The sequence below is a fragment of the Eucalyptus grandis genome, chromosome 8 (genome assembly GCF_016545825.1).
Source record: "Eucalyptus grandis isolate ANBG69807.140 chromosome 8, ASM1654582v1, whole genome shotgun sequence".
Classification (NCBI taxonomy): Eukaryota; Viridiplantae; Streptophyta; class Magnoliopsida; order Myrtales; family Myrtaceae; genus Eucalyptus; species Eucalyptus grandis.
In genome coordinates, this window is record NC_052619.1 from 55106121 (window position 1) to 55120456 (window position 14336).

The following is a 14336-nucleotide window of genomic DNA, read 5'->3' on the forward strand; positions in this document are numbered from 1 at the left end:
TCGAAGTTTTTGGTTCATGTCGTGTTTCGGTTTTTTTATTTTATTGTATTTTTCTTGATTGAATGTTGTGATAACAAAAGGAGAGGGTAATCCAAGGCTTTAGAAAGTAGACTCGCCTTCAATCTGTCTTGGAAGAAACCTTTCCTGTCATCAATATTCCACTAAAAGAATATTTGCCCTCTTAACTGATTGCAAGTTTGGCTGTAAGGATCCGTTTGTTTCGAAAAAATAATTTCCAGTAAAATATTTTCTGAAATTTTTGATGTTTGGGTGGCCGGAAAATAGATGATCGAAGAAAATATTTCCCGATTAAAGAAAAATCCCCTCGTAACATAAAGAGGAAATCATTTTCCCGTCCTCCCGCACCGCTCTCGTGCGGCTTCTTTCCTTGCTCATTTCTGCTCTCTTTCTCATTTGTGCCCTCTTTCTCACTAAACCGATTTTGATCTCATCTCCTTCTCTTTCGACACCGACGATCAGCAGCGACGGAGCATCCCTCATCCGGCGGTGCTGGATCTCCATCCTCACGAAGCCCTGGGTTTCTGATCTCGTCCTCCTCCTCCTTCGACGCCAACGATCAGCGGAGCATCCCCTCATCGCGCAATCAACGGACTCTGCTCGGACGGTTTCCCCTCGCCGGAAGCAAAGAATATCCGCGATCCAGGTACGCGCCTCTCGCTTCGGCCGCCGGATGGTTTTCCCCCGGCCGGCCGCGTGAGTCGACTGTCGCGCTTAGACTTGAAGTGCATGCCGGCGTGAATCGCCAGCGTTTGACTTAGTGTCTCTGCTCTGTTTTCACTTCTTTCCTTTGCCCGGATGTTTCGGATTCTCGATTTACTCGTGTTGCGGAAATTGTTTGCGGATGTGATTTTGCTGTTGTGCTGTTCTTTGATCTCGGTGGCGATTGTGGTCTGAGCCGCGCCCGCTGAGGTGTTTCCTAAATGCGTTTCCGTTTTTTCTGGATTTTGGTTTGATGCCCCAACAATGCAAGCCCTTGGATGTCTTCTTTATTGTGGAGATAGTGGCTCTGCATGATCTGGAGTGATCTACATGGGGGTCAAATTCTCACATGCTTCTTTTCAAATGCTTGCTGGTGTTTGAGGATTAAGGTTTTGGTGCTACTTATTATCATTTGCATTTGTGAAGATGAATAACAGTAGCTTGAAGCTACAAGACAAGGGAAATGATTTCTTGAAGTTCTTTATCTCTTACTTGCATTTGTGATGGTGATTTGATCTTGATTTGGTGATACATTGATCATGCTGGTATACATATAGTTATGTGCGGAGGAATTAAATTTAATTTGCAGGGGTTTCTGGTTGAATTATTATACTCTTATGCCTCGAGTGCATTGAACGTTGACTCTAACTGGACATATGTGGGGCGTTATCAATTAGATGTGAATTTGAATGAAATGGGTTTAGTTTGATCATTATCATAAATAATTAGTTTGATTATTCTCTTACATGCTCATGATTATGGGTACTGTCTGATCTCTTTTCTAGGGTTCAAAGAGATCTGAAGTTTTGCCGAGAGGCAGGAGCAAGGGGGCATGGTGAAGTTTAGTTATCACCAGCGGGTCCTTCCTTCTCCTCCGGCCATCGATTTCGCCTCCGATGAAGGCAAGGTAACGGGAACTCTTCATTCTGCATTCTTTTGAGTTATTTAGTTCCCAACGATGCTGCGATCAGCTCTGCATTGTGTCGGTTTAGTCTCTGTTGGAATTCTAGTCTTAAAGTTTGGAGATGGGAGTTGCGCCCATCAAGATTATGTGCCGTTCGACCGTTTTGATTGTGTGGATGGCGCGCTTTATGTGAACAGATTGTGTCTTGTAGAGAAGCATTACTGGCAATTTGAAAAAAGTTGCTCGCTTTGACGGGCGAATGTAGAAATTGGTGGACTTTCTGTAATAAGATGGGCTTTTGAAAGGGATATAATGATGATCCGTGGGTTTGAATCATTCTCAGAAGATGGTTAGAGCTAGAGGATGCTATGCTTTCGTTTTGCTCTTCTCATGAATAGTGGTCAATAAACGAACTTGATTTCGACTTGTGTGTTTTGCCATCAACAGAAGCTCTTCCGCGAAGCCTTCCTAGCTGGGACGATGGTAGGATTTTTTAAGTTGATATGTTACTTTCAAACGCAATCAGAGCTTACGTATTGTGGATTGGCTAGCCTCGCAATGGTCTTGAATGCCCTTCACATCGACCCCGGAAAGACATGGAAAGGTGGGCCTTTTTACAGTTAAACATCTTTTTGAACTCTGTTTGCATTTGCAAGAGAGTGGCTTTCTTTAATAAGAAAGGAATGCTACATTGTTGAAGCATATAATGCACATTGACAGAAGGAGGTGTAAAATGTGAATGGAGTATTGGGTTAACGAGGAGAATTGAGCGTACGGACTTAAGCAGTGTTCAGTTCAACACATACATCTTTTCAAAGTTCTTGGCCTAGTATTGAGCGGGACTGGCAATCAATGTACCCCACGATTCTTTTCGATTCTGACTTGTATTCCCTCATTACTAATATTTACTTTGTGCAGTCTGTACTGTCTTGTAGCATAGAATGATGAGAGCTAACATTTCAGCTTGCGTATAAAGTTAGTAGCTTCATGAATGGAGTTAGTTGTTGTGATTTTGTCTCCATAATATCTTTTTCTTCTTAGGTTTGTAACATTTGTGAATTGGATAATTTCTCCATGCAAACAACTGCCTTTCATTAGGGATGTAAAGTTGTTCATTTGCACGCTTTCGTTTCTTTGACAGCCTAAAGACGTCCTTTTGGTTATGTCATGCTTGGTTGGTTGGTGCATGGACTAGAGAGAGCTTAGGACTTTTATGAGTGTTCAAAGTGGGAGGAAGAAACCAATCGAATTTTTCTTATTTCAGTGGATAAACGCCTTGTAGGATCCAACCTTTCTTTTCCCATCTTTTGAGAAGATCAAGCCTTTGGGACTCTTATAGCAAATATTGGCTGAGTGTTCTGCGTATATGTGTGCATTTGTATAATATAAAATTGTTCTTCGAATTGCAGATCCTTGGAGATGGTTTCATGAGTCTATGTTAGGCTGCCCTGAGCAGCTGGAAAAAGTTAAAGCTGAAGGCATATCATTTTGGGAGGTAGCAAATCTGGCTCTAGATTATGGAGCTGAAGTTGAAGCATTTCAGACTAGTCAAATTGATGTTAAGTTCTTCCGTCGGTCTGTTAAAGAATGTTCTTCTTCAGATAATCGTCACCTGGTCTCATCCTATGACAGAGCCACTCTTAAACAGGTAGGAATTTCAGAACAAAAAACTTGCGCTCTGGTATGGAATGGTGGCCTATGTAACTTATGTCAGCATTTACAAGGATTGGTCATCAGAAATATCTTGTAGGCCACATCTTAAGTTCAAGTCTCTTCTTTGATTAGTTTCTTAATCATATTTCACGGTGGATGTCCTGGGTAGTTTTTTTTTTTGGTGTAATAAGCGTACTAATGAGCACCAATGCCTCCCAATTGCAGCATAGGAGTTAGATAATAGATAAGAAGTTCAAAAATGACTCAGTTTCCAAATGCATATTCTGAACATTGTGTTTATTACATAGGAAATGTACCTTGAACTGTGGTTTAATGAGGGATGTTATCTTGATTGTTTTTTGTCACATCGGCTGATGCTCAGTTTTTAATGGGAAAATGATGCATAAGTTGATGGCAGCATAATATTGAAAAGACTTTGTTTGCAGGCAGGATCTGGCCATTTTTCACCTATTGGTGGTTATCATGAGGGAAGTGACATGGTACTGATATTGGATGTTGCACGTTTCAAGTATCCTCCTCATTGGGTTCCACTTACTCTCCTCTGGAAAGCCATGGATACTGTTGACAAGACAACTCGAGGAACAAGAGGGTATGTGAAGTATTTGACATTATGCAATCTAATTTGTTCAGTGGAGGGGAACTTGTCTCTTCGGAGGGTTATTACCAATATAACATGGGTTTTGTAGGTATTTGAACATGTCTATGCATTTGCATTTGTTAACCTAAACACTCTTAGGGTCCAAGATTTCATGCTGCAAAGATACATTGAAAAAGTCAATAAATAAGTAGCATACCTGATGCTTTCTCAGGGCCTATTAGAAGTTGAGGGAACTTTTGTGAGATCCTTGCAATCTAGGTCTAGTGTCGTTATATGTTCCTTAATGACTTGAAAGAACCAAACTAGTTTTGCTTTTACAAGTTAGAAATGGAATTTAATTTGAACTGTTCTAGCATGAGTTATATAGACAAGAGTTTATATAACTGGCTTCATATGCCTAAACCAGCAAATCATATAGACAGTAAATTCCAGAATGTCAAGGACCAAGAATATGTATAATATACGCCTCCAACCTAGTAAGTTTGTCATCTGAAGTCCAGTTATTTTATTTTACCCAGGTTCATGCTTATATCCAAGCCAAAGAGGGACACCGGGCTGCTTTATACCCTGGTATGGGCAATGTTATGTTAATCTATAAGCAGTGTTAATCAATAAATGCAGTGCAGTAATGTAATATGTGCTATAATCGCATAACTTGTATTTATTTTTGTTTCTCCTTTTTCCAAATTGATTTTTTCAGTCTCATTTTTTGAAAATTTTTAGCTCTGTTTCAGCAGTTATTGTGATAGATGCCTTCATTACAATACTAAAGAGCTCAATATGATAATTTAAGATTTATATGTAAAGGAGCCAATCATGGTAAAATCGGTGGCTTTGACATACTATAAGCACCGACTTGTGTGTCATTGATATGTCATCAGAGTGCTGGTGCCGATATCTGTAGAGACACATATTGGATTATGCTATTGGCGTTGTTCTTTTGCAGGATGAACGCCCAGCGGCCTTCAAGTCTCGGAAGTTGAAGGATGCCCAGCGACGGTATATCTTTCAAGAAAAGGTGGATCCTAACCCTGTAATCGATGCACTTAGTCGACCGTATTGCCACTGTTTCAAGAAGGGGCTCAAGCATGATCAAAGGGCTCAAAACCGCATTGGGTACGCGCGGGAGATCAAGATTAGGTGTGAGAAAGATCTTTGCGCCAAGGTGCCACAACAGTATGTACCACTCCTTAAGAAGCTGAGGAAAGAATTGTTGTGCAAGCGCCATGATTCCAAGTGGGCTTGGCCCTCATCAAAGATCAGCACCATTGGCCTCAGATGCGGGACGACCTTAAAGCGGACATGAAGACTAGTCTTGTGTGCCAACAAGAGAAACTTGAGCAATGATCGTCGCCAGGGCTCCTAGAGCCACTTCCCATCCCAACACGTCCATGGGACTGTCTCCATGAATTTCATTATGAATTTGCCGGAGTCCAAAAGGTGTCAGACTCTCATGGCAGTGGTGGACCGGTTCTCTAACTCTGTGATTTTCGTGCATGCGCATAAAGATTGTTTTTCTTCTTGCTGGTTTTTGCATTTACATAAGCTTCCATTCGATGGTTTGTGTCACTTTCTCAAGAAGGCCCTGTTTTCCTCCCTCTTTTGCCGAAGGGAAGAAGGGGGCTGGGCTGCGCGAGGGGAAAAGAAAAAAGAAAAAGGAAAAGAGAGGGGTCGGGCCCAGGCCCACGCGGGGAAAAGAAAAGGAAGAGGGGGCAGGCCGGGCCAAGGCCGGATACGGCCCGACCCGACCCCTACGGCTTTTTTTTTTTTTTTTTAATAACGATTTTTTAATAATATATATTTTTAATTTTTAAATTAATTTTAAAAAATCAATTTTTTTATATGTTCTTGAAAATACAAATTAGGTATCAACAACTTGAAATGATTAGCTAAATGACACGCTCTCAAAAAAGATGATATTATAATTATTTTCAATTCTTTAACCTGACTCATTTAAAAATCCACCATCTTGAAGTATAGGAATTTGGCAATCAAGAATTTCTTGGTGCCCACATCCTCTATCTTGTATTTTTCTTCTTAGGACACCCATAACTATTTGGCAGTTCCAATGTTACAATAAATGTTATATAGCGACTTTATTAAATACTTAAAGATATAGTTTAGCATAAGAAGTCCCTATGCTTCCAAGGCCCTAAGCATCGCGACATCTTGCTCATTTGAACTAATTACTGGACACACCTCTTATAAGTACTTGACTAGATTTGGCATGGTTAGATAGAAGAACATCTTTTGCTAACATCATTTAATGTCCACATAGTTGAGTTTCTCCAATTTCTCATTTGTTGTAGCTAAAGGTGGTGCTATCAAAGTAAGCCAATGGCCTATTTGGTAACATTCTCGAGAATAATTGATTCTATTTTTTTTTTTTGTTTCTAGGAGCAATAAAAAGAACATAAATCTCTTTGGTAATTTTTTATTCTCGGGAACAAAAATCAATTTTTTTGTTCCCAATAATAGATTTGGAACATAATCAAAAAGCGAAAAAAAAGTTGCTTCTTATTTCTAAGAACAATTTTTAGAATCAATTCTAATTTTTTTTCTTTTTTCTTCTCTTTCCTTTTCTTGTTCTTCCTTTTGGTCGGTTGCCGACCTTGGCAAGGGTTGGCAAACTCCCTGGAGTGTCATTGGCCCCGGTGACACCGAGCCATGGTGAGGTTTGTCGACCCGAGCCTCGTCATGGCTGGGCAAGGCTTGGCCTCACCAAGCTAGGGCGAGGTCGAGTCTCATTGGTGGCCTGATGAGGCCGACCTCGCGCCATTTAGGTGAGGTCGAGTCTTGCCTGGCCACTGGCGAGGCTTGGCCTTGCCCAAATCTAGCAAGGCCAAAGCTCGCTTGGGATAGGCGAGCTCGTGAGGACCTCGCCTTGGCTTGGCGAGCCTTCAACAAGCTTGCCGGATCTCGCCGACTATCGTGGTGGCAATCGGCTACAAAGAAGGATAAGGAAGAAGAGAAAAATATAATAAAAGTATTAAAAACAAAATTAAGAATCCTACCAAACGTATTTCTATTTTAGGAATGGAAATTTTGGACAGTTATCGAGTGCATTCTTTTACTCGGAAATTGTTCCCAAGAATAGAATTAAAAAAAACCATTTCTAGTAAAAAATTATTTTCAGGAATAGAATTGTGACCGAACACGCCCCAAGTCTATTAAGCCAATAGAATTATATGCCATTTGATATGTACTCTTCAGAAAATGAGTCCCAACTATATCCACATGCGACTTGTACCCAAACCATCATAAATGGACTCGGCCCAAAAGCTTGCATTTGCCACCACAAAACGAGGCCTCGAGGTCTAAACCTCTCTAACAGCGGCCGTCGAATCCACCATAGGAAAATCTCCATAAACATCTTGGACATTGTTGGGTATTTAATTATTATCATCCATATCTATATTCTGATAAACCCAACAATCATCAAGGGATAATTGCCTTATAATTGTTTAAAATGTAACACAATGCTATTTGTTATAACCGATATAATTAAATTGAAATAATAACTCCGAGAAATCGATAATAAATTTAATAATCACCAAGTCAATGAACAAATATACTAAATAAATTTTCCTAACAACTAAAGATGATTGAATTTGATATAAATCCATTTGTGCCTTACGAAATCGCTATAAAATTATAATAAAATTAAATAAGAGGTGAAGCACAAATTATTAAATTTCTTTAAGGCGATTAGTTCCCGCTATGGTCTTTTATAGATTTACAAACTATGCTCCCAAAATACAATACTTCGAACCTATTCCTATGAACATTACGCAAATGGGACTCGATCAAATTTTTCCTCAAATTGACACTCTTAGAGAAATTATTGTATACTCTTCCTCTCTTTTCTTTCTTCGGAGAATAACTGGTTTAACTTAGAGTTTGAAGGGACACGAACTGAAGATTCATGAATGAAAGGACATGAACGGACTTGTTTATTAAAAACAAAGAAACTACTACAGAAAACTAAAAGGACATGAACTCAAGAATGAAAGGACAAGAACGGACATATCAATTAAAGGCAAAGAAACTGATGCAGAAAACTTAAAGACATGAACTGAAGAAACATATTAAGTAGTTAAATAATCGTCGATGAAAATGTGTTTTGTGCATGGTTTCCGAGAGCATGGCCTCTGTTCGGAGTGATATTGTGTTCACTCAGATTCTTTAAGCTTGCGTACATTAGACTCTTGGACATTGACTCCGCTCCATCTGCTAACAGAAAAAAGATGGGTGTGTTTGTGTTATATTATGTCTCAAGTTTGAGCCCGTGGGATTAATACACATAAGTCTGGCCTTGTGATGTCTTCGAATTTTGTTCCGACATTAATCCCGTCTCTTCATGCGTATGCGTGGAATGAAGAAACCAAAGAAAGCTGCATGGGGTTTTAAATTCTTCAAGCATGCAAGCAAAGTCAGAAAAGAGAGATTATCTTCTGCCAAAAGAGGAAGTCCACAATCTTCTGCATTAAATATTGGACCCACCACCTGCTGCAGATGCATGAAGATGACTCCTCTTTTACGCATGCCTCTCTCGGAGAACAAGAAATTTGAAGACTTTGACTCACCTCATTTCACGGATTGAAGGCACACGATTGTTGACTCTCCTCTGCCTCATTAAATGCTTTCCCATGCACATGCACGATCCGCATGCATGCCTTCAAATATGGTGGGCGTTCGGTGCCGATTGTGGGATTGTCTTGCCTGCGCTGCATTTAATGAGGCCATTTACTTTCTTCTTTTGTCCTGTTTTTCTGCCCTCCTCCTATAAGGAGAAAGACGTCGATGCAGAAGCGTACAGCGAAAGCTACGAAAGAAAAGAGCTTCACAGTGAGCGAGTGCAAAGAGCTCGAGAGAGAGAGAGTGCGTGGCTTGAGCTCAGAGAGGTTTTTTGTGCTGAAGTCGAGTCCAGTGAGTGAGTTAAACACCGTGGGTATCGGGTATAAAGTAGGGCTGGGAAATACTTGAGTGTATGTGTGTGATTGTAATCCTGTAATTCTCCGATTTATAGTGGATTGATTTGCTGGCTCTCCCCGTGGACGTAGGTTCCGACATTCGGACCGAACCACGTAAATTTCCGGTGTCCTTTTCTTTTATTGTTCCTCGCTTTATTTCGATCGATTTCTATAGCTCCCGACATAATTGCAAAATTGCGATCCGCTTCCGCTGCGACGCCGATTAACAACAGTTTGCAGAAGAATCCCACGTTTCTTCAGAATGTACATGCCAGAATACAACTCTCAAAGAATGAGGAGAAAACTCTCTTGTGAACTGTTTCTAATTCGGCAAAATGTTCTGTTTCGTGACTCACGTATGGCCATTCATTGCAGTGCGTCCCTGGAAGTTCCTTGGCGGGGCTAGACAGGCCGCTATCAGGAGTGATCGTCCTCAGGCGTCCCATGCGGCAGCAATGGTGCATGAGGGTGATTTTGAGGAACAGGGCATCTGTTTTGAAGACGACTGGCAAGAATTCCTCACTCGCCTCGGAAATCCAGTAATTGTTTCACCTGCAGCATCTGCTCAGCAGTCTCAAGCCATCGAAAAGACTTGTCTTTCGACTCGAATGCGATGCCTGTGGCGCTGGATTGCGCAAGGGCCTATTTTTCCACTGCGCAGAATGCCGATTCTACTTTGACACTAATTGTGCTTCGAAAAGGCCGACTCTGAAGCATCTGCTCCACGAGCATGGTCTCACTTAGTTTACGGAAACCAAGCACTGCCCACGCAACGCCTGTGGTAATTGTTGCAGTGTCAACTGGCACCGCTGTGTGCAGTGCGATTTTAATCTGCACGTGATTGCGCAACTGCCACAAACTGTAAAACATAGGGAGTTCATCCATCCATTGATGACTTTTTGCAATTCTCTTGTTGAAAATGATTCAGAGGCGAGTGCTATTTCGAGGTTTGTGAGCAGAGAAGGTATCCAGGTCGATTTGTTTATCATTGTGAAGAGTGCAAGTTGATTGCCGGCATCAACAAGAAATGTATCTTGCTCCTACTACTTGGCAACTTGATGGACATCTTGAAATCTACTCTGCTGTTATTTGTACCCGGTACATCAACTGTTTATGAAGGAGGTTCCAGATAGCCCGATTAACCCGTCATAGAAAATCTGAAAATTCATACGATGAATGGAAGCTTGATTACAAATTTTCATTTTTTTCACCATTCATCTGTGTTCATTTTGCATCATGTGATCATCATTTATTTTGGGCATCAGAACTACGCTGATACCGAATCACAATCGATTGAAGTTTAGTTTTTTCTCTCTCGATCTTTCTGATACTAATGCTTTTTGCTTAGTCATAGACTCTGGTTCATTTGTGATCTCGATTTGCTCATCAGCAGCGAGCCTCTTATAATTACGACTCTCCAACGTGATTCCTTTGTATTCATTACTCGGATCTCCTCGCACCTTATTGCCCGTTTTAGGTCCTTCTAAAGATATTGTCATCAACAATAATTCTCATTAATTATAGATGACAAATTTATGATAGGAGATTACCATGTTCCAGTTGATTTTTGTGAGTAGACAGGCTATAGAACCCCAACGTTTGATAAAACTAAGAAGTAAGAGCCGAAAATCAATCACTAACGAAGTGTGGATAACCGAAGTTTCAAAGCACGCAACGAGGTCAAATTCAAAGTACAAAATACTAGGAAACAATCCTAGGAGTTTGGCAAAGCTGTTGCTAACATGCTGCTAAACCAGCACTTCTGTTTGCTTATCTAAAAGCAGGAGGTTTGATCTACGTGGTGATTAAATCGTTGAGGAGCATCCGGTAATTGTCTAAAAGGATCGGTACCTCATCCTGCAATTTGTTTGACTGGAAAAAAGGTCCTTTTGCCGACTGCATCGAGAACTGTAGTGAGCATTTGGAGACTTGGCTCAAACGGTTTGAGTCGGGTCGGGACGCTTGTTTTCAAGGATTAAGCAGGATTAATTTCGACGTGTTTTCTCCATTGCCTTCTTCCACATGGCATTCATTGTTACATCTCTTGTTTGGTACCTGTCATTATGACATAAGCTACTTCTATTTTCAAGTGTCAGATGATTTTCATACTTCGACTCGTTTGCTCTGACTCGAACAGTTTGCCTTTGCAAGTGCAGGTAGGACACTCCCGCTCTTTTTCCTCTATGAACTTACATACAGCCTAAACTTGTCATTGATCCAAGAACTTATGACCCAGAAGAACAAAACGACCATTTTTTCGAGGGCCGATACAAAATGCATCTCATCCAGTATGCAGTGAGTGTGAATGCAATTCGATCACAACGCCGTACCGCTACAGCAATTGATGTCAATCCGACAGTAAGGCGATCATGTTACAGCAAGTTGGATTCAGAGACGGATTTTGGTTGTAAAAACCGCTATCAGTTGCCATCTATGCTGTACCCGGACGTCGTACATGGTGACCCGAGAATTGTTCAACTAGCATTCCATCTTCCACTCCCATCTCCATTGCATTGACTTCGTTCCTCTTGCTCTGCATTCTGTTTATTTAGTTTGGCAAGTGCAAGCCCTTCAGTTACTACCGTTCCCTCCTGTTGGGCCTGACAAATGATAGACACTCGGAATCCGCACCAACAAACGAAATTTGAGCATGAAATAAATTGCATGTACAATGAATGCAGTGAATTTACGAGTGAGATCAATGAGATGATTGCACTTTAATCAACAACAACAAAATTACAATCCCTTTAAACGCTCAAACTCAAGTGTTTTTTAATCCTAAATTAAACCCGAACCCACAAGAATCAATCACAAGAAATGAATATTCTAACACTCGCATATTAAGCATAATAAAAGAGATAATATATTCGATTATGCAAATAAAATTCGGTAATTAAGTTAATTACAAATTAGCAATTTGCATATTATTAATTTTACAAGAATGTTGGTAAATGCTAGAGATAATTAGGATATTTCCTTGATCTCCATATCTCCCATGATTGTGCATATATTTAGATGATTCTCAATATCTTCTTTTGATCGTGCAAATCTGTAATTGATTTTTATCTTACTACCTTACACATTCATCTGGTAGAGCCTCATATACTCATGAGATATATAGCTCTTCTGCATATCTCAGAATCAAGAGTATTTAAGCTTATTTATAGATTTTATTAGATGATTATCTAAGGTAACAATAATCAATTAGGACCATGCATAATCAAAGGAAGATATAAAGAATATCCTAAATATGTACACAATGATGAGAGATATACAGAAGATAAATATCCTTATTATCTATAGTATTCCCTCGAAGTAGTTTGGACAAAAAAATCAAAAAAAAAAAACTCTGGCGGACCGCTGAGGCGATGACATCTGCGGCAAGGTGGGCATGAATGCACTCAAAATAAGAATTTGCAGAAAGGAGGAGTTTGTAATTTCCGTATATCTCGTAGTGACTAATACATGGGCCTATTTATAGGCATTACCAAATGATATATAAGGTAACAAGATAATTAATTACAATCAATCAGTTATATGCATGATCAAAATGAGATATGGAAAATCTCCTAAATATATACATAATCATAATCATGATGAGAGGGAGAATTAATGAAAATATCCTAAATATTTCTTGCAAAAAATATGATTACGAGCAAGCTAACTTGAACGTAATCACTTATTTATTTATCAATAACTTTTTGTCATTTGCCACCGCACATCGAAAATTAGGTAAAAAAATCCATATTTTGTGGCGTTGCCGAACAATAGAATTCCATGTCCTTATTGATGAAGCAAACAAATTGGTACCTTTGTTTGTTAAAGTAATCCAAATATATTTATTATTAACAACAACTTATGTCTCAAATTTCCGTAAATGATGAAAATATTTTTCCTTTCAATTATTTTTGTAAGTGATACAAGTAACCGTTTATAGAAAAATGTTTTCCAATTCATTTATTTTTCGCGAAACATCTACATATCGCATTCGACTTTATAGTGACGAGAAGGGAGAGATGATAAGGTCCTCATTTATATACTTTGTACACTGCATTAACGACCGATCATTTCTTTTATATGTCATGGTTTTGCATACATTGAAAGCTCAATTTGCTAGTTTTTAAGGCTACATTTGGCGAAAACATATATATATATAGAACATCAAGTAAGATAATTTTACTATTCGATTCTTTATAACAACTAATTAATATTGAAAATCGATACATGAATTGGATAAGGAGATACGTAAGATAAAAGAGTAAACAGATAAGAGATCTTATATGATTTCCCTCCTATCGCGTCGAAAAAGAAGAGAGGGGATAGAACAAAGGAGACTTGATAAAAAAAAAAGCACATGCTACTGTTGTTTTCAGTCGCAATTGTACAAAAAAAGTTGCTAAAAGGCAATTACTTAATAGCCATAACTCTTCCTTCATGTATTTTCTTCGTAGTACAGTTAAATGTACTTCAAAAGCCGAGGTAACCAAGAGGAAAAAAGACTTAAAAAGACTCATTGAAACCTCTTGTAACTTCGTTCATCTCATATGGCTAGAGCCACAATGCGCCGGCGTCCTTGAGCATTCTCTTGAGCGAGCCGCTGAGGTGGTAGGTCATGACGGTGTTGGCCGACCCGACGAACTTCCCCCCGATGAAGATGGCGGGGACGGCAGGGCTGCAGCCGAGCCGAGCCAGGGCCCGCTCCATCTCCTTCCCTCTCGAGTCCTCGTCGAGCTCGTAGATGGCCGGGCTCACACCGAGCTCGTAGAACAGGCTCTTCACTGCATGGCACATGCAGCATGTGCTCTTGCTGAATATCACCACCGCCTTCTGCGACGCCAACTTCGCTACCCTGTCCATCGACTTATGTACCAAACAAGAAGATGACGACAACGACGAAGACGAAGACGAAGAAAGACAGGATCAAGAAAGACGACGAGTTTCGCAAGTCAACTACAGAAACTTTTCAAGTTGTTTTGTGGCTCGTAGCTGATGTATGCTTGTGACTTGGTGATGAAGATTGGAGGTGAATGGACCTGTATATATAGAGGGAAGGTGGTGGTGAATCAAAGTGATCACTAGGGTTTTGTGGGTATGAGCATTTCTTTTTCCTCTTCTCTACTTTTGATTTAATAGGTTAAATCAAAAGGGGGCACTGAAAAGGTGGTGCAGGGTGCTTTAAGTTGATGTGAGTGTGGTGATGTAATATAAAGAATGAAATGCCATGAAGTTGATTAGGACGTGTATGGCTTGCTTGCAACAATTCAAATCCATTTGCGCTGGGAATCCGCATGTCTAGAGAGAGAAGACAAAAGCGCGCTGCCGAAAGTGAATTTTAGGAGATCGAGGTAAAAAGGTTGTAAGAACAATTTCAAAAACAGTAACATAGCATATCGATTTAATAAATGACGTGACAAAATGTTGATGCTTTTTTAACATATTGGATTGTACTTATGCATCAAATGAAAAT

General features: G+C 39.9%; 2 protein-coding genes across 2 annotated transcripts; one reads left to right on the top strand and one right to left on the bottom strand.

Annotated features, from left to right (window-relative positions):
- The first annotated feature begins 1552 nt into the window (after positions 1-1552).
- Positions 1553-4755, top strand: LOC120287361 (glutathione gamma-glutamylcysteinyltransferase 1-like). Its single transcript, XM_039300142.1, has 5 exons — positions 1553-1627; positions 2072-2228; positions 3034-3272; positions 3724-3887; positions 4415-4755. The coding sequence occupies exons 1-5, from the start codon at positions 1553-1555 to the stop codon at positions 4485-4487; spliced, it is 708 nt and encodes a 235-aa protein (XP_039156076.1). The 3' UTR covers positions 4488-4755.
- Positions 4756-13204: 8449 nt separating this feature from the next.
- On the bottom strand, positions 13205-13957 carry LOC104415091 (monothiol glutaredoxin-S10-like). The gene has a single exon (XM_010026332.3). The coding sequence runs from the start codon at positions 13724-13726 to the stop codon at positions 13418-13420; it is 309 nt and encodes a 102-aa protein (XP_010024634.2). The 5' UTR covers positions 13727-13957; the 3' UTR covers positions 13205-13417.
- Between the last annotated feature and the right edge of the window lie 379 nt (positions 13958-14336).